The sequence below is a fragment of the Pectinophora gossypiella genome, chromosome 16, assembly GCF_024362695.1.
Source record: "Pectinophora gossypiella chromosome 16, ilPecGoss1.1, whole genome shotgun sequence".
Lineage (NCBI taxonomy): Eukaryota > Metazoa > Arthropoda > Insecta > Lepidoptera > Gelechiidae > Pectinophora > Pectinophora gossypiella.
In genome coordinates this window covers 13,082,003-13,103,563 of record NC_065419.1, presented here as the reverse complement: position 1 = coordinate 13,103,563, position 21,561 = coordinate 13,082,003, and the positions used below count along the sequence as shown (strand labels likewise).

At 38.9% G+C, this 21,561-nt stretch overlaps 1 protein-coding gene across 7 annotated transcripts in view; it reads right to left on the bottom strand.

Annotated features, from left to right (window-relative positions):
* The window catches only part of LOC126373787 (atypical protein kinase C), a 322,244-nt gene that overhangs the window by 4,182 nt on the left and 296,501 nt on the right, over positions 1-21,561 (bottom strand). For all 7 annotated transcript variants that reach the window (XM_050020083.1, XM_050020082.1, XM_050020080.1 and 4 more), the window contains 9 exons: positions 14,420-14,505; positions 13,478-13,680; positions 5,381-5,531; positions 4,096-4,316; positions 3,770-3,950; positions 2,764-2,976; positions 1,861-2,028; positions 985-1,100; positions 134-263 (listed from right to left, as the gene is read on the bottom strand). In XM_050020083.1, coding sequence (XP_049876040.1) covers positions 176-263; positions 985-1,100; positions 1,861-2,028; positions 2,764-2,976; positions 3,770-3,950; positions 4,096-4,316; positions 5,381-5,531; positions 13,478-13,680; positions 14,420-14,505 — 1,427 coding nt within the window. In that variant the 3' untranslated portion in view covers positions 134-175. The remainder of the gene's footprint in view (positions 1-133; positions 264-984; positions 1,101-1,860; positions 2,029-2,763; positions 2,977-3,769; positions 3,951-4,095; positions 4,317-5,380; positions 5,532-13,477; positions 13,681-14,419; positions 14,506-21,561) is intronic.

Below are 21,561 nucleotides of genomic sequence, written 5' to 3'. Positions count from 1 at the left end.
TGGTAATTCGACCCCTAATGGGTTAAAATTGGGGATGAAAGTTTGTATAAAATTATGTTTTTATTTTTGAAGTTAGATAGAAGCATGAGACTACAGCTCCACTCGGGCTAATATACTAAAAGATGGAACATACCTGCGTGGGATCGTAGTTGGGATGCAGCAGACAGGCGTGGTGTCACACGCAGTCCTCCAGCGACATCAGGAGCGGGTTTACGTACTCGAAGCCTTCGAACTCGGATTGGTCGATGTCGGCGATCACCGTGCTGTTAAATACAATGAATTTTCCGTCAGTTGTTTAAGCCATGGTATAAGAAGGCCAGGTATGCTCAATCCTATGATAAGCCGCCATTGCTAACCCATTGATGACGTAAGCGTTACCATTCAATTGGTAGGTATCTCCAACATTCCAAGGACGCGAATTTTATTATTGAAAATTAAGTGAATTACTAACTAATGTATTTAATTACTAATATTTGTCACGTATACAAAAATCATTAAAACTGTACGTGAATATTTTATCAGAAGTACCAAAATTTCCTTGCAAAGTAAATTAAGACATTGGATGTGCGTAATTTAGTTTTTAAGAAATGTCAACGCAGGGTCGGATGACATCAGCTGGGCTAACCTTGAAAATGCTAATTGAATTGCAAATCGTAAAATGGCCACTTATGGATTTTCATATTTCAATTCATATAACGATTCATAATATGAATTTCCCATATTGACAATTCTCTATGGAAAGTCGTAAAATGGCCAACTTTAAGATGAATTGCTAAAGTAGCCATTCCCCCCCCCTGGTCTTCTTATACCATGGTTTAGGGTATTTCATCGGGTCAATTATAAAATGCCAATATAATAATAGATAAAAAATAATCAGAAAACAGTACATTTTTAGTGATGACGATAGATGATAGAATTAAATCGTGTACCTAATTCCAAAGCAGACTTGCAATGGGTTGACTACTTGGTAGGACTGGTACTCACTCGTTATCAGGCGTGAGATGTACAGGTTCATCGGTGAACTCCGGCGGGAAGTTGGCGAGGTCGCGCTCACCCTCCAGCCGCGGCTTGAACGGCGGCAGCACTTGCTTCTGTTCCAACTGTAACGAACATTGGTAATGTAATATAGGTACATACATAAAGAACTCACTCCTATTTCTCACCGGGTTAAGCAGAGAAGGAATTCCATTTGCTTCGATTCTGCCACACTTTTGTCAAATCGGTCTTGTATTAGAATCCGAATCATTTATCCAACGAAATTGTCGTAGATAAACTTTTTGAAGGTCAAATTAATATTTTTGAATGTACGTCATTTCGCAAGGTTTTATGGTTGGAAAATATAACATTCTTTTTTTGACGTGACTTCTTGTAGATTTGCCGCAGATGGCATTAACTACTTGGCCGGACAAATGGGGAGCGCTGAGGGCTCTCACCAGGTACAAAATTTAAGACAACAGGCCTGAGGGTGCCCAGTTGGGAGCGAACCACGGCTCACGGCGTCGTCTGAGAGTCAAAACCTTACAATATGCAAGATAATATACAGGGTGTTAGAGACATGTACCGAATACTGAGGCTCATGATTTTGAGTTAATATCAAAAGGATTGTTTTGTCGCAAAACTTATGATTATTTTTGTTTTTTAATTTTCAATTCCTTACTTCTGCAATGGATATTCCACTTGATATTGACTCAGCATCATCATCAGCATTATCTCCCTCAGTATTCGTTACGATGGCCGTAATCCCTTTTGTTTTGCAGAGCACAAATTCAAATTATTAAAAATATTTTTTTTTAAAGAAAGGTTTTTAATTTATATGATTTTTTAAAGTTATGTCTTATAAAACTTTATGAAATTCCTTACCGCTTCCCACTCAATGCTCTTGAAGAAGGGATGGTTGACGATGTCGAGGAAGCCGTGCTCTCCGCAGCCGAGCCGCTCCACGGGGTTCTTGTTCAGGAACCCTTTTAGCACCGACGCCGCCTTCACTGACAGCGAGCGAGGGATACGGATCGTCTTCTCAAGGATCACCTGGCACATACAATAAGGTCTTGTTATAATCAAAGCAAAAGATGCAGGACTTGGCAGGAACGGGTACACCTCCCAAACCCTTTTTTTTCGCCGCGCCGTCTGGGAGACCTCCGCCAGGTCTTGATTTGCCTTGGCTTACCTGGAAGTTTCTAAATAGTCTTCGGACTCGGTGGATTGAAGTAAGGACAATTTGTTCAGGTGGGGTTTCTCGGATCGCTCGGACTTAAAGTGCAAGTGCGGCACTGTTCCCCGAACGAATGGAACATCTTACATCGTGTCCTGCGTGCCCGAACACTCGATTTTTGAAGTGATTTATTTATATTTATATTTTTTTAAGGAGTAGGTAGTATAGAATACAGAGTGTTAGTGACATCGTAACGAAAACTTTGGGGGATGGATCAGACCATGATTCTGAGTAAATATCAAGTGGAAGTTTTCGTCGCAAAAGCATGGTACTAAAAATAATTAAAGAAAATACTAAAATATTTATTCATGAATTTTCCATCAGGAAAATCCACTTGGTATCAACTAAGAATCATGAACTAACGTATCATATGTCCATGTTTTACAATAGGGGGCGGGCCTATTGCCATTAACCGGGCACAAATCCTGGAAACAACGTGATGTCAATTATCCACGATTAAAATATGAATTCAAATTCAAAAAGTCGAATTCAGTGGATTAGAGCCAGAACCGGCCTTCGAACCCATGGCATAGAGTAATCAATATTCTCACCTGGAAGAGATAGTCCTCAGTGTTCTGATCAGGGTTGTCTGCCGCGTGCGCGATGTCGAAGGGCGAGCGTCCCGCCAGCATCTCGTAGGTGAGTACACCCAGCGCCCACCAGTCCACTGAGAACCCATACTCCTCGCCTCTGAGGATCTCAGGGGCGATATAGTTGGGGGTCCCGCAGAAGGTTGATGTCGTGTCTCCTGGGCGAACTCCCTCCTGGAAATAGGTTTGTGAAGGTTAATAATAGTCGCGAAGACCAACAACTGATACATGCTCAAGCAACCATGGGCAATAAGGCAGCCTGTTGTGCATATTTTTTGTGGTTCGCTGATTCCTCTTCTCATATATTATCATCATGAGTAGAATTGATAGCTAATCAAAAATAACACTGTCAGTTTGCTCCTAAACCCAGCTACAAAATATGTATTTACTAATATCTAACATAAGTACTATACTATTTTATACTTTGTTCACTTGTAAAGCTAGCAATATCTTGAATTGAACTGGTCCATGACGATGTGTGCGTTTAGTCAATAAATACTCCAAACAAAGTAGAGGTTGTTAGGGGTAATTCCCAGTCTACGGGAAACAAAAAAATCGAGGGGTGTGGAAATTCTGAAAGTGTGTTCTGGAGATGTCAGCAAGGCAACTAGCCAAGACGTCTTCACGTGAAGTTCTAAAGACGTGCTGTAGTGAAGATACAGGATGAGACAAATAAAAAACCACTTTCTAGTGGAATAATAATAGGAAAGTAGGACCTAGATCGTATCAGATAAAGACAGAAAATGGAAATATTATTACAAGAAATAGGAAAATGATCATTAAAGGAGGGAAGTTCAAGGAAAGAGTTTTGGTATATGATGATTTAACGGACAGAAATCAAAAAATCGAGGAGGATGTGTGAAATAGGTCTGAAGTAACAAACTTAGCAACTTGGTCTTGGCGTATTCTTAATTATTTGATAGAAGAGCTGAATGCCAATTGTCAGGAAAGAAGGAGAGGAACTGACCTTGCACATGCCGTAGTCAGTGAGCTTGATGTGTCCCTCGTGGTCTAGCAGCACATTGTCCAGCTTCAAGTCCCGGTAGATGACGCCCCTCTCATGCAGGAAGTGTAGCGCGAGCGAGATCTCTGCTGCGTAGAACCGCGCATGCTCCTCCGGCAGGCGGCGCTGGCGCTGCATGTGGAACCTGGGGTTGGAATGAAAAAAATATTCATTAATCTCGTCTAGTTAATAAAAAAATGTAAAGTTAGGATAGGATGACTGAAAACGATGAAAGCTGCTTGTTTGTGATAGTGAGGTTATTGAGGTTAGATTAGTATCTGATAACTCACATGAGGTCTCCGCCGCGTACAAACTCGATGACGAAGAACAAGCGGCTGGGAGTCTGGAAGCAGGAGTGCAACCCCACCAGGAACGGGTGGTTGGACGCCGTCTCGAACACGTGCTTCTCCGTCTGCACCCAGTCGATATCCTCGTCATCAGTCACCAAGGCCTTCTTAATCACCTTCATTGCGTACACGCGTTTCGTTCTCTTAAGTTCTACCATCAGCACCTGAAATGTGGAGGAAATTGGTTTTAGGGAATCAATGTCAGGGGCCAACAACAACTCACGCCTGATAACGAGTGAGATACATCAGTCCTGTCAACCCATAGTCAACCCCATAACCCAGACATTCCGTGAAACCCAGATGAGAGGACCTGTGCTTCGGAGGGCACATCAAGCAGTACCTTCGAGCTACTATTTACCTCATGTGATTATGTCTCATGTGATCACGAGCCTTTGGCTCAAGTAACCTTGACGCCAGGGTTACTGAGATTGATCATCGAACTCGTAACCCACACTTCATGCTATTTTGTTTGTTTTTTAATTATTTTTTAATTTAATACCACTTGATATTAACCCAGAATCATGTGCCGAATCATTCCCCTCAGTATTCGTTACGATGTCACGTACACCCCGTACCCGTTACTTCGTTACTTCTCACTCAGTTTTCGGATTGTTGTCAATAACACCCATCACATCATCACTAATTTAAGTGCCACGCTCTTGTCGGTGTAGCATTCTCCATGCTACTTTTTAGGGACAAATAGGGTAGTGGACAGGACAGAACAAGAGGACAGGAATCCTAGTACGGCTTTGAAATGGACTATTCTGGGCGCCATCACACTCGCGTCACACAGAGTACTGCGGGGCGGAAAGCAAGAGGGAATAACACCCATACGTAACCCTGGGATTATTTTAATTTGTCATATTGAGTTTGGCCCTTGGACAACCCCTAGGCCGCCAGCATGTTCATCTTACACAAGAAAAGTATACTGAACGATGACCAACAACATGAAATAGTGTCAAAAAATATAAAAAGTCGCAATCATGAACCAAATGCAGCCAGGGAAAAAGTAAGTTTCGAAAATGTTCAAAGTTGTGTCAAAACTTTTCTTATTCGGACTATAGTTTTTATGCTTATAATAATTATGCTTTATATCATTATGACACATTAATATTATGCGTAACTAAATAGGACAAGTAACAGTATGCCATGTTAAATTATTACTTACATACAATTTTATGAGTAAAAACAGAGAATACGGGTTCTCTGTTTTTACTCTATACCATACCTTAGCATAAGAGCCTCTGCCGATGACCCTGATGAGCTCGAAGTCGTCGAGCGAGTACTGGCGCTGCGAGCCTGGCTCCAGGTCCTCCGTACGCGGCACCACCGGCGCGGGCGGAGTCTCCGGCAGCGGCGGTGAGGGATCCGCTCTTGACCTGGAATTTTTACAATTTAGATTGAGAAAATGTTCCAAATTTAATCGTGGATGGATGTAATAAGTATTTGTAATTTACAGGTTGGCCCAGAGGTTCACGTTCAAAAAGAAATACACTTCTCATCAAAAAAATCGAAACACCTTGCAAGTTTACGTTTTGTCAGGATTATCAGAAAAATGTGTACATTTAGGAATAAATGTTAAATGTCGTTTAATAGTGAGTAATATGAGCTTATCAAATCTTAATGTTAATGTTCTAAATTTAAATGAATTTTTCATAGGTTTCGTATTTTGTTAAATGAGTCATTTTTATTCCGTATGGAGTATAAAGGAAATGGATAAAACAACACACGTAAATGAAAAAAAAAGCTAAAAAACGTTTATTTAATAACTTGTATTCCCTCCCCGAGCTCTAATTACTGCTTCCATACGGTTCTTCATCGATCGGATGAGAGTCACGATCACATGCTGTGGTATATTGTCCCATTCCTCTTGGATTGCATCTTGCAGCTGGCTAAGTGTTTCTGGGGCAGGATCTCTTGCTCGAATTCGTCTCTTTAATTCATCCCACAGATGTTCAATGGGATTCATGTCCGGGCTTCTTGCTGGCCATTCCATAATAGAGATATCGACTTCGTTAAGATAATCTCGTACGACGCCCGCGGTGTGAGCCCTAGCATTGTCGTGCATGAATATGAAGCCGTTGCCAATAAAATGTGCATAGGGCATCACATGAGGCTCGAGACACTCTTCGACGTACCGATGACAGTTTAGTGCAGGCAGACGTGGCCCAGACACGAAAGCAAGCTCTGTCTTACCGTCGGCGCTGATTCCTCCCCAAACCGTCCACGAACCGCCACCATAGCTGACCTTTTCTTCAATGCAGCATTGTGCATAGCGTTCTCCGTCTCTTCTGTAGACCTTGTTCCTTCCGTCGTTACCATACAGCATAATTTTACACTCATCAGAAAAGAGAACTTTGCTCCACTGTAGGTATGACCAATTTAGGTGCTCACGTGCAAAGTTAAGGCGCGCTCTTCGATGGTCTGCAGTTAATTTCGGCCCATTTGCTGGCTTATGCGGTACCAGTCCACGATCCTTCAACCTTCTTCTAATTGTAGAGTCACTTACAGCCACCCTTCGTACAACACGAAGCCGCTGCTGCAGTTGAAAAGCGTTAAGGCGTCGATTTCTTAAAGAAGTTGTTACAATAAATCGATCATCTCGCTCAGAAGTGACCCGATTCCTGCCAGATCCTGAACGTCGCGTGAACAAACCAGTCTCCCGATAACGTTTATAGACTCTATGAACAGATGACAGGCTTAGATGCAGTCTTGCAGCCACAACACGCTGACTAAGGCCAGAATCCAGCAATGCCACAACTTGGGCGGCTTCTGTGGGCGAAGTATCCATACGTTTTAGAAAAAAAACCTTTTTTCAGACGTCCCAAAGTCACAGTATTGAAATAAAAAACAAAAAGTTTAAGGATAGGCGCCAATTTTTAGTTTTTAAACGCTAAATGTACTCCAACCCTAAACACACATTTTTTTTTTTTTTTTTTTTTTTATTAGATTTTGGCTTCGCGCGGCTTGCGCATTTGCCACAAACAAAGTTAGGGAAACGGATTAGTAGGAAAAACAAGGAACGGAATTTGGAAAAGGATCAGAAAGGTGATGGATAAAATAAATATACCGAGAATTCTATATAAATAATTAGAATAAAATAATTGACATATTTATAGTTTAAGGTCATTATTAATAATACATATAGATAAATATTTGTATATATCTGGATTCATACTGTGCAACAGAACAGGGATGGAAGTAGGAAGAGGAACTTTTAAGGAATGGAGAAATGTATATAAAGGAGAATGGTCAAGGAGAGGACACGAAAGAAATAGATGATTAATATCACCTACACCTGTACCGCACTCACAAGCATCGCTCTGAACTATCTGAAGTCTGGCAAGATGGGCTGGAGAACAAACATGACCCAATCGCATTCTAATGATTGTACTAGTGGCACGTTTGCATAACTTCAATTTAAAAAACCAGGGTTTAGTGGGAATGTCTATTTGAATTGAGAAGTAATATTTTCCTTTTGACTGACAGCTCTTTAACCAAGATTGCTGCCACTGATCACGAAGATATACCCTTGGCAAAGAACCCAGGTCGTGGCAGTAATTCTTATAGGGGAACATGTCACCATCATCAACAGCCCTATTGGCTAGTTGATCTGCCTTTATATTACCAGGAATGTTATTGTGGCCAGGTATCCATGCAAAAGAAACCGAAAATCCTAATTGTTGACATTTAAATAATTTGTCCCGAATATCAATGATTATAGGGAAAGATTTAGATCGAAAAGGGAACCTAGTTAGAGCTTGCAAAGCACTCCTAGCGTCGGAAAATATGACTGATTTAGTTAGTTTAAAAATTAGGATATATTCAAGAGCTTTAAATATGGCATAACACTCGCCTGTAAACACAGAAGATTCAGGAGGAAGTTTTACTCTTTGCACAATATCATATTGAGAATGATAAACACCCACCCCTACATAGCCAGTAGAGGAATGTTTCGAGGCATCAGTGTATATGCAATGACAATCCAACCAATTTTCTTCTAACAGATTATTAAAAGTAATGTTAACAACTGGGTCATCCTTTGTTATTCCTAAATCTAAACGAACATCCGGAGAAATGATTAATGATTCAAAATTTGTACTAAAAAGTGGGAAAGAAGGAAACTGGTGAGTAGGAGCTTGAAGGTTAATAAATTTCCTATAACTATTAAGGAGACATGGAACAGATTTGTGTAACCAATAACTAGCAGATGAAACATAGTCAGACAGTAATCTGAGCTTAAAATGAAGAGGATGATTAGAGAACTGAAGGGAACGAAACAGAAATGAATCAGAAAGATACTGTCGTCGAAGTTGTAATGGGGGATCCACACATTCCACCTGGAGAGCGTTAATAGGGCTTGATTTCATGGCACCAGAGACTAACCTAAGAGCTTTTGACTGAATAGAGTCTAGTTTTTTAAAAGCGACAGTACTACCAGGTTCTAACAAAAAAGTACCATAATCCAGTAAGCTCCTTATTAAAGCGTTGTAAAGCAGTTTCATACAGAATGGATGGGCCCCCCACCAAACTCCTGAGAGACATCTTAGAATATTCAGTAGGCGTTCACATTTGTTTACGATATAATCGCAGTGAGGAGAACCCGTCATCTTGGAATCTAGTACTACACCTAGGAATTTGACGTTGGTCTTAACAGGAATTTCAATATTATTATAATAAACAGATATTGGCGGAGGTAGTCGCATTCTAGAAAACAATACCACTGAACTTTTGGTAGGGGATAGTTCTAGACCGTTATTATCCAACCATTTCTTTAACAGACTTAATGAAGTAGATAAATAAGAACAAGCTTTTTCGACAGATTGATGTGGATAATATAATAATAAATCATCAGCGTATTGTAATATTTGTGCAGTACCATCCAAAGCCGACTCCAAGTTTGAAGTATAAATATTATACAATAATGGACTAAGAACAGACCCTTGAGGGAGACCTTTCCAGACATATCTAGACTTGATGCTACCATCTTCTAAGGAAATATTAATAAATCTCTCTGATAACATGTTTATGATGAAGTTAGACAGCATTATCGGGACGTTCAAACCGTGAAGCCTATTTTTTAAAATACTCAAAATAACGTTATCATAAGCAGCATTTATGTCAAGAAATGCTGCAACTAAAGACTGATTTTTAGAGAATGCTATACGAATATCAGTGACAAAGATGCTAATGCTATCAAGAGTGCTTTTGCTCTTTCTAAAACCAAATTGACTTTCACTGAGCAATTGATTGCTTTCAATGAACCACTCCAACCGATTTTTAACCAAATGTTCAGCGATTTTCATTAAAACAGAAGAGAGGGCTATTGGGCGATAAGAAGAACAGTCAGACGGACTTTTGTTGGGTTTAAGAATGGGAATAATCGATTGAGTTTTCCATGATGCAGGAATATTACCCGATATCATTACAGAATTAATTAAATTTAAAAAGTAGGACAGGGTATCATCCCTTAGGTGAGCAATAAAAGAATAAGGAATTCCGTCTAAACCTGGGGCTGAATCCTTTACATTATCCAATACTCCTTTTAATTCGGAGAGTGAAAATGGACTATTGAGACCAATAGGATTGGAAACAATTTCAACAGAAAGGCGCAATGGAATTATTATTTTTTCAGGGACAGATGGAAGGGCCAATTTATCTAAGAATGGATCAGCCAAGGAAATAGGAAGGAAAGTTGATGAGGAATCTCGGAAACCTGATCTAAATCTCCTAATATTGCGCCATACAAGAGATGGATTAATATTAGGAGAGATGGACAAGCAAAATAATTTCCAGCTTTCAAATTTTTTACTCTTAAAAAGTTTACGTGTGTTTATCATTATTTCGGAAAGCAAATTAAAGTTTTCTGAAGTAGAGCATTCACAATATAATAATTCAGCCTCCTTTCTCCTCCTGACCGCATCCGTGCATTCTCTATCCCACCATGGAGGGGATGGAATAAAATCTGATATCTCTTTTTTATGAGGAAACGTTTCATCGGCTACCTCGGTAATTGCCTTAGCTAAAGCTTCAGCACAGAGAGATTCGTCACCTTGATGTAAATTTGGAAGATCAGCAGTTCTGTTTTCTAAACGCTCACTAAAAAGTTGCCAATCAGCATCGTCCAGACAATATTTTAAACGTGGTTTCTGTTTAGGATATGGCTTGTTAATAGAAAAATTGAATGTATATGACAGTATAATTGGGAAGTGGTCACTGCCATAGGTAAGAGAAAGTGTTTCCCAAGTGAATAAGGGAGCTAAACTGGGGGTACAAATTGATAGATCAGGAGCACTAATTAACTGCCCTGGCTCTGAACGACGTGTAGGTGAACCTGTGTTAAGAACACATAGATTATGAGAATCAAGAAGGTCTAAAAGTAAATTACCTACACTATTGGATAGTGAGCTTCCCCATGCCTGGTGGTGACAATTAAAGTCACCTAATATAATAAAGGGTTTAGGAAGGGTTAAGAAAATGTCCACTACTTCTTGAATAATGTGGGCTGTAGGGTGTGGGATGTAAATAGATACAAAACAAATGTTGTCTATGGAAACTGCAATAACTGAGAATTCATTAGAATGATTAGGGATAGGAAAATGTGTAAAAGGAAGTGAATGTTTAACGAGTATAGCAACTCCATTATACCCGTCAGAGCGATCTTCTCTAAGACAGGCATAGCCAGGAATTCGAAATGAATAACCTGGCTTAAGCCAAGTCTCTTGTAAGGCAAGAATACAAGGCTTATATTTATTAATTAAGTAAATTAAATCAGATTTTTTGGAAGTTACACTGCGGCAATTCCATTGAAGAATTTTGTCCATTATTGTGTTTATTGAAAAACTGAGTGATTGCATTAATTACTGGGGCAGCGTGGGACGGTGATAAAATGTTAGATTGAAACAGAGAGTTAATAAGAGATAGAATCAAATCAAGTGTATTACTAACATTTGATGAATCGTCTTTGTAATTTAGGGCACAACCATTAGATGATTGAGGAACATTGTAATCTTTAATCAGAGCTTCATGAGCAGCTCGGTCATAGCCATGTGATTGTTTAGGAGGCGATTTTGGTTTTATGAAAACAGTTTTTCTATATGATGTCTGCTGAGTTGAATTTGCAATAGGATGACTGGTGTTCAGGAATTCATTTTGAGAGGCTGTAGTAGAAGGGGATACATTAGATGAAGTGAGCAAAGCATCAGCATATGACTTGCGAGAAATAGGTGGATGAAACTTTGATGCCTCCGCATAGGATACACAACTTTTTGCCATAGTTTCTTTAATCGCTTTTTGTCTCTCCAATTCTAGGCACTTTTTGCTAATAGCAAAATGTGAACCTTTGCAAAGGCAACAACTGTAATCATCCTCTTGCACATGGCAAGTATCACCAGTATGGCCTTGACCACACTTATAACATCTGGGCTTGGACCGGCATTGAGCCTTCACATGACCAAACCGACAACAATTATAGCATTGAATTGTTGGGTATATATAAAGATCTACCGTTAATGACGTGTAGCACATGAATATTCGCTTTGGTAAAACTTGACCATCAAATGTGACAACAACTGATTCAGTAGTTTTAAGTTGACTTCTACCGTCAACCTCTATTTTTCTTTTAAGTCTTCTTATTTTAAGAATTTTGCCACATCCTATCGGGACAGAAATATTTTCTTGTACTTCTTCGTCTGACCACTCAGCAGGGACACCTCTAACTATTCCTATACGCGTCACATTGAATGATGGAATAAATGCTTTATAATTTTCAGTCTCAATATTGGGATTGTTTAAGAAAGAATTTGCATCTTGAAAATTTGAAAAAGAGACTGAAAGCCTGTTTCTTCCTATTCTCTTGAGGCTACCATTTATAAGGTTATTGATTGCGTTTCTTTTCAGAAAGCGCCCAAAAGTCACTGGATGTAAGGAGGTGTTATCGTCTGGTAATGTTTGTTTTTTCTGAACGTGAATAACAAAAGGAGCCGCATCTGATGATTGATAAACCAATCTTGCCACTGAGGGCTGGGGAGGGGAAGAATTTATTTTTTCAATATTCTCGACATTGGGAGTAATAGATGTGCTGTTATCAAAGCCATGCTCGTGAGCGCTCGTACTTAGTGATGTTTGAGGGAGGGAGGAAGCTTCTGTGCAATGACAGTCACTTTCCCTGGCCTTCTTACCTTCATGATGCTTTCTACGTCTTTTATTGCAATGTTTGCAAATTCTACGAGCAGATGCTCTCTTACGTCCACCAGTGTTTTGTGTGAGGGAACAATCAGTATCCATACTAGCCTCATTATTAGATATTGTTACTGTGAGAGCAATATCGGGAGCAGTTCCCCCCGGGTCCTCGGGGGGATCCATCGTAGAGAAAAAGAAAAGTTCACTTACCGAGGTATCCCGGAATATATACACTCAAACTAATTTATATACACACCAATAGATATACTATATATACACTAACTACCTAACTGATCCAAAACAAGTTATAAAATTTATAAAAATAGAGAAATGAAAAAACCGTGACCGCCAAGTTCGACGTTTCCCGCCCTTTTTCAGAGCACAGCTTATTCTAAACACACATTTGTCTCAAAACAGTGATTCATTTCGTTTATAAGATAAACAAATGAAATTCTAATTTTGAATTTAGAATTTTCGCTTATTACTGTAATGGCCAAACTGCCAGCTATACATTTATGTAATTTTTTTTCATCGTATGAATTCTTCTTTGTGTTAAATTCGGACAGAAACAATGAAACGGAAGTGTTTCGATTTTTTTGATGAGAAGTGTATATATGTATGATGTATTTTATTTGTTTCAATACTTGTTTTGTCTGTGTGTGTATAGTCTTTTATTTATTATTATGCATTGTTTTAAGTTTACGCAGTTATTATCATAATTAAAACACATAATAACGGGTCTTACCGCGTTCATGGCTAGTCATCCCGTGATCATGGCACTTGCAACAGTGTCGAAATATCGGGAGTCTCATATCCCTATTTTAAACGCGGTAAGAACCCGTTATTATGTGCTTTAATTATTTACGATTATGGTTAGGTATATTTTTAGTAAATGTGTATTATATTACATTGAGTATTTATTATTTTAAGTTTAGTTTACTTTTAGGTATTTATTTCTTGTTGCACCATCCCGCATCCAAGTTTGATAAATGCTTGTTTCCTAGTAGTGGTTGCCTGAAAGAAATTGCTCTAGAGCAATAATGCCGCCCAAATTGTACTCCATTCATGTGTGATGCCTGATTGTTAAAATTTAGTTCTGTGTAAATATACATTATTTAATTGATTTGATTTGACAATTCCTTACCGAACAGAAGCAGCCCTGCCGAGCGTACTTTCCCCGTTGGCGTCATCCTTGACAGGGTCGATGGGGTCGACGTGCTCACTGGAGCACGGCTTCTGCACCAGCTTGTGACACTTCTTGTGCACCAACAACTTGCACTGGATACATTTGAAGCCCTGCCGCCCGAGGCCCCAGATGCGGTCTTGGCAGAAGGCACAGAATGCACGCTGGAATGACAAAAGTTAGTCATGAATGCATGAAGAAGCTAACATTTTATTATACATATAAACACATGGAAAAAACTAGAACCAATAGTGGGCAAATCTGCTGATACATCACTATGCTAATGAACGTTACAACACTAGCTTACGTACTTTGACAGATCTAATTCTTACCGTGCATTGAGAAGACTGTAAAAGTTATTTTATTGAAATAAAATCACTTATTTTAAAATATAATATTATAAAATATCGAACTTATTGTTGCAGTTTTCTGAATTAAAATGAATAAATAATTAAATAGAAAAGAAGAATATATTTTTGGTTAACAATTTTATACAAGTTTAATTGTAGTAAAAATAAATTTTCCAATGTAGTGGATACAATTTCGAAAATGAGGTGAACTCCTCTATAATTGCCGTGCATAATCGAAATCGTACAAGCACAATTTTTTTTTTAAATATCATGTAAGAAATGTACTGTGTTGGAGTTCCATGAATAAATAAAATACATTACAACAAATATTTGAAAATTTATTTTTTACCTAGGAATCTACTCTTGGTAGAAGTCAAGAATTGAATTGAAACTGCCCAATTCTAGATGTTTAGACTAAAAGGAACATTGATGTGCTACTATTGGAAGTCAACTTTTCCCTGAATGACGTAAAAATTGGCTCGGATAGCTCTGTAAAACTTCGAAACGAAGAGATGTGAACTATGAATATATATATATATCGAAGTATACTCACTCTATTAAACCGTTTGGCTTGGAAGATGTGTCCATTGACGCGATATAGCTTTCGCCACCGCCTAGCACCTCGTCTGTATATGCTTCCTGAAATTAAACATAGATTTTATTAATATATTGATATAAAATAAATAACAAGAAAAATACGAAAGAGAAAAAATGCAAATAATTACAACTCTCTCTATCACTCTCTCTCATTGGCATTTATTTTTCCAATTTGACCACATTCGCCCATCTTGTTTTTGGTCGCCCTCTTGGTCTAAGCCCTGGTATATTTAGGGTGGCTGTAACATTACCCACGTAATCGTGAGGTCTACTTTTTACTAAACAAACGAAACCTGCTTTCTTGTAATTTTTTTAAAATGTCACGTACGCCAATAATTACAATATTTTGTAAAAAATCTCTAAAAACACCAGACTGGTTTAGGTTAGGTAAATGGACCCCGTGAAAACAAGACAATGCCTTCCTAGTGCCAGCTAGGGAGATGATGAATTATAGTGTTAGATACACAACCTACCTCCCAAATTAGGCCTCAAATTAGGGAATTAACGTTATTTGGGATGTCTGAACCGTCATCTAGCACTAATGAGCTATGTCGCGAGCTAGACCAAACTTTTAGCCTAATTAGGCTACTAACATATGAATGCAACTTAGGCCATTCCATAGTTACCAATTTAATTGTTAAAAAAAATGTTGAAAAAAGTCGCCATGATTTTTGATTGTATATTTAATTATTGCAATTTTAAAATGTAAATCCATTTTTGTCGCTAAGCATCACTAAAATCAAATCAAATTCTTATTTATATCATCATCATCTCCCTAGTATTATCTCGTTTTTCTCAGGGCCCGCTTACCTAACTTAAAGATTTGACAGGTCCGGTTTTCTACAGAAGCGACTGCCTGTTTGACCTTCCAACCCGCGAAGGGAAAACCAGCCCAATACAGGTTAGGTCACACCTCCGAAACTGCATTTCTCAGGAATGTGGGTTTCCTCACGATGTTTTACTTCACCGCTGAGCATGTGATAATCGTTTATGATCGAATCATGAATTCGAAAACAAATTCGACAATCATTGGTTGAGGCCTGTGCTGGATTCGAACTTGCGACCTCAAAGTGAGAGAAGGCGTTCTACCAACTGGGCTACCACTGCTCCAAATTCTAAAAAGTCTTATTTATATAATGATCTAAAATATATTTAGCCAGCGGCTATAAATATTTAGTTTTAATGGTGATTTTTCATCAAAATATGTATTTAACACTTTCAAGGACAGAACATCTCATGACGTTCCGATTCCAAGGTGTCATATTTCATAAATTATGAACCATCAATTATCCATGATCTCTGTCCGTGAAAGGGTTAATTTGCAATAAAATTAAACCTAGGTTAAGTGCTTTAATGTAAAAATAATGCGAATGAAATTAATTAGTTCAGTGATTTTTTAAGGCAAATTGTAAAGCCTTTATTTATATTGTGAAATTTCATTGTTCAAAATTTCTTGTTTGAGATTTGTGTGGTAAATTAATATTAACTGATTGTTGTAATTAAGCATCTTTCGTAAGTAGTACTACCTACCTAAGTAAGTAATAACGGTTAAATTAGGTATTGTAATCGGCAGCCCTCAGACGTCACACACACAGATGCACGTGTTGATAATGTCTATGTGTAGTGTCTGTGTAAAACGAGGTCGTTTGTATGAAGTGTCCGGGGTGTGATAGGGGCTAAAAAATAAAGGTGTATTAGCCTAAGCTACAGCGTAATGCTGGAACACACCAGCTAGCGAGCTAATTGCGTCGGCTGACGACCTAGTTGACAAATGACTATATTATTAAACGAGCCATTCTTGTGTCATAGAATAAAGAATAATACTACGTATAGAACGGCAACTCTCCGCTCCCCACCAGCGTTTGACTGAGCTAAGTTTGCCGTAATCATTCTCGAGGAGAATTCGTCCACATTCACTCGCGCTCGCAATCCCTATCGGGGTAGGCAGTTGAAAAACTATTAGCTATTTAAAAGAAAACTTGCTAAACCGACAAAACACTGCCAAAAATCCTCCTTTCTCTAGATACTTTTTTATTTATTAGGTACTTCTTTTTATTTGTAAGGTCAGTCAGATTGTCGCTTCTGTAAAAAACTGGACCTGTAAAATCCTCAGGTTAGGTAAAGTCTGGTAGATGATGACTTCTAAGTATTTATTTGTAATAAAATACCTATCAATTCGGTCGATCAAGTGATAACCAGTTACTATGCGGTTCATCGTAGCTTGGGTCGAATCGAATACGTGTATTGATGATTTTGTCGCTCAGAGAACTTATCTTTAATGTATGTATTTATTTTGAATTTAACCAGTCTACATCTAATTAGGATTGTGTTACCTTTTTTGCCATACCTTTATCTTTCGAACGCCGGAACGCGGATCTCGACCAGACACAATGTAAAATCTATTGTGTCTGGTATCTCGGCATATGAGAGGTTAAATGCAAATCATACCTTTCAGTCATAGTAATATCCAAATAAACACACACACCCACACACATTCTCACTCTCTCTCTCTCTCTCTCTCTCTCACACACACACACAGGTATATAACATGACATAAGCTCATGCCTGTAATACAATTGGGGCAGTAAGAGGTATATCCATCGCAAGATGAACCAAACACACACACACACTCACACACACTTTATCTCTTCAAATTAACAGATGGATTAAACGATACCATAACAATAGAAAATTGTCATAACGATTCGTGCACAAAATTATTTGACAGGTCCAAAACTAGTTTTATCTCTGTCTTGCCCTTGTCGTAAGAGAAGGACGACACTATTTTAGAGCTGTAGCACTACAATAATATGAAGTAAATGATGCCACGAAAGAAGTCCCGCTGATTTCAACGGAACTAATTGACAAATCATAATAATTCTAAGCAGATGCTGCGACGCTAGCGTCGCGGCCGCGGGACTTCTTCGTGGCACGGACTTGATGAACTATTTAAATAAAGAATATAATTAACAACAACGAAGCCCCAAAAAAAAAACCACCTGTCAGATACTTCGCGATCCCCAGCGCACAAGACATTGGCACACATCGCACTGGGTTGGGTGACGATAACTACCGGAATGGTAGATAATACCATTAATCTTATCTTATCCATTCAAAGCGAATTTTGCGAATCAATCATGCTATTCCGGCGAAACGGCTTAACGGATCTAATGGGTTATTAAAAATTAAAGAATTGAAAAAAAGTAAATACTTAATAAAAAAGTTAGACCAGTAGGGCTAACAAGCGCAACGTGATAAAATTATCGATCGATTCAATAAATTTTGTTGAAATCGATAAGTTTGTTTTTTTAATATGCGTGGCACGTGACTTTGCTCGTATATTGACAGAACGACATGACTTATTGGGTTCACATATAACACAATTATATCGTCAGAATCGATAAAATGACCGTGACAAAATTTTATCACGTTGCGCATGTTAGCTCTGCTAATGATCTATTTAGTTCTGACATTAATGCTTAACCAGCAAAAAAAATGAACTGAAAACTAGGCAGCATGATCTTACGATCTTAGCCTGGCCTTTCAATGGGCCAAAGTAAAAAAAAACTATTCAATGCCCGTGCGAAAAAACTGCAGTAGATACACTACAACTTATTATTGACGAGTACGTCGTAGACTGTAGATTAAATAAAATGCTGGTTGTTTGTCCGCTTCGTGTACATTATTTATTAAAATCTGTCTTCTTTTTACAAAACATATACGACAATGAGAGAAAACCGCAAAAAAAGTCTATGTTTTTTTGGTAATTTTCCCCGAAGGGCAAGGGAACTATACCTATACAGCCATGTCTTATGTCTTTTTTTTCTTGGTGATGATTAACGAAATGATGAAAGGTGATGACAATGAATGATGAAACCTAAGCCCCCACCTTCGGAGCCGACTCCTGCTCTGAACCGCCAAACGAATCGAAAGTTATGCGGCACAAACGCGTTGTGCGGGCGTTGTGTCGTGGTTAGTTGACACGAAGTGAAAATAGATAGATACACTTTGTTTATTAAATATTCAGATATAATAACACTATCGCGAAAGTTTTCCGATTAACTTAATGCGATCATTCACTACAAAATACAACTTCGTATTAATTATTTAGATCATTCAATGAAGAAAGCATCCGTCCCACTCCCGCCAAAAAGTCCAAAACCATAGAGATTTTTTTTTGTTTTGGTTTTCCCCGAAGGGTAAGGCAAAGGGAACTATGCCCATACAGCCATGTCTGACGTATTTTTTTCTTGATGATTAATGAAATGATGAAAGGTGATGATGATGAAACCTAAGCCCCCACACTCGGAGTAGACTCCTACTCCGAACCCCAAACGAATTAACTCAAAAGTCCGCATAAACTTTTGAGTTATGAAGCGGCTTCCTGACACGAAGCGAAAATAGGCAGATACACTTTGTTTATTGAATACTCCAATATAATAACACTCGCGAATGTCTTCCGACCAACTTAATGCGATCATTAACCACAAAACACCACTTTGTATTAATTATTTAGATTATTCAATGAAGAAAGCAACTGTCCCGTTCCCGTTTCCCGCCAAAAACCCAAAACCATAGAGATAATAAAAGCTGTCAGAATATTTTAAATCTTTTTAAAAGGTGTTTTCATGTTGCAGTTATTATTGTCAACACCTCGTAAGTACAACCTTTGCAGACGGAGGCCATATGTCTTTATTATATTAAATTTTTTTTTTGGCGTGACTCATTGTAGATTTACCGTAAATGGCATTAACTAATTGGCCGGACAAATGGGCTCCGGGCTTTCACACGGTTAATTATTTTAGAAGATGTTTCGGAATAATAAGGAATGAGAATTTCACATGGGAAGCTTTAATTGAAATGTAACTTTTGACGGCCAATACAACGAATCTTAGTGATCGCGTTCAAATATTGTAAATTTTAGATATAAATAGAGCACTGACTACAACATATCTACTCTAACAACATATTTTGAATCCCATTAATCTGATCCGTTTTTAAGAAGAGCTTGACATAATTTCTGGTGAGTACCCCAAATTCACGCTCACCTAAACTAAACTAACGGAGCATAATTTGAATAAACCATTTGCGTATAACAATAAAAAAATATTCGATTCAGCTTCAGAATAAAGGTACCTGCCGACTGAATCTACAGTACAATGGTGGGCGGTATATTGCTTCGACAATGCGATGGAGGGTGAGCAAATGCGGGCAAACGCGGCCAAACAGGACCGCACTAGGGATGGGACATAATCAGTTCGAGTTGACTCGATAACAATCTCTAGAGTGCTGGGCATATTCTAGAAACACCTTACACATTGTCGAACCAAAGAATTATGCCATATATCGACACTAATATAAACGTCCACCGTGGTCCAGCGGTTGAGGGTTGAGCTCACTATCCGGAGCTCACGGGTTTGAATCCCGGTGGGGACATATCACAAAAATCACTTTTGGGCCCTAGTAAGATGATCCGTGCTTCGGAAGGCACATTCAGCCGTTGATCCAAGTTATATGAGTCACGCCAGGGGCCTTTCGCGGCTCAATAGTAATCCTGACCACGGTTGATGAAGTTGGTAACCCACCTCATAACATAACCCACATGTACTTATTTTTATATGCACAAGTATTCCCATGCTGCACTATCCCGCTATATTACCTAATATTCAATATCTCCTATACTTAAAGGTTGCCTGGAAGAGATTGCTACTTAGCAATAAGGCCGCCTATTGTACTAATTCTATTTCTCTTTTGTTTTGTATTTTGTTTTTTCCTGTTTGTGCAATAAAGTATTTGTTATGTTATGTTATGTAACCCACACAATAAAAAAAGAGACACTATAATGTTTTGAAGTGAATTACTGGATCTGAAATGGATCTGAAATGGTGACCACTGAGGACACAGTCGGTGAAGACGAGGACTGGAATATTATATCGTCGCTGTATAGTAAAAACTCATGTAATAGGGGGCGAGCCTGCTACCATTAACGTGTAATATCAATTATCTATGGCCCAGTCTTTTTCGGCGGGAAACGGGAACGGGACAGTTGCTTTCTTCATTGAGTAATCTAAATAATTAATACGAAGTGGTGTTTTGTGGTTAATGATCGCATTAAGTTAGTCGGAAGACATTCGCGAGTGTTATTATATTGGAGTATTCAATGAACAAAGTGTATCTGCCTATTTTCGCTTCGTGCCGGGAAGCCGCTTCATAACTCAAAAGTTTATGCGGACTTTTGAGTTAATTCGTTTGGGGTTCGGAGTAGGAGTCTACTCCGAGGGTGGGGGCTTAGGTTTCATCATTATCACCTTTCATCATTTCATTAATCATCAAGAAAAAAAATACGTCAGACATGGCTGTATGGGCATAGTTCCCTTTGCCTTACCCTTCGGGGAAAACCAAAACAAAAAAAAATATCTATGGCCCAATCATGGATTCAAAATCACAATGGCGGATTCAGTGGCTTAGAACCCGAGCGTTGATGACACTCAGTCATACGTACTCTGAACAAGGGCTATCACGGATTTAACTTCTCATGTTACTCGATTCGAAATAATCGAGTGGTCGACAACCCTAGAACAAACGTGAGCGAATGCAGACTCAAATCGAGCGGGCATTCACATGCTAATACCGCGGCTTTCGTGCAGGTATTGCTTCGAAGTACATAGTCGCCGATATTGTAGACACCACCACACTGTTATAGTCTATACTTGTACCGACTACCGACTAGTCGGGTTTTAAGTATGTTTAAGCTCCTTTTCCTTTGAGGAGCTCGGTGGCGCAGCGGTAAACGCGCTCGGTCTGCGATTGTTGAAGTTAAGCAACTTTCGCAAATTAGTCATAGGATGGGTCACCACAAAAAAAAAGTTTTCATCTCGAGCTCCTCCGTGCTTCGGAAGGCACGTTAAGCCGTTGGTCCCGGCTGTATTAGCAGTCGTTAATAACCACCGATCCGGACTGGGCCCGCGTGGTGGTTTAAGGCCCGATCTCCCTATCCATTCTAGGGAAGGCCCGTGCCCCAGTAGTGGGGACGTTAATGGGCTGGTGATAATGATGAAGCTCCTTTTCAGGGGACAAAAGTTTTAAGTCGAAAATTTT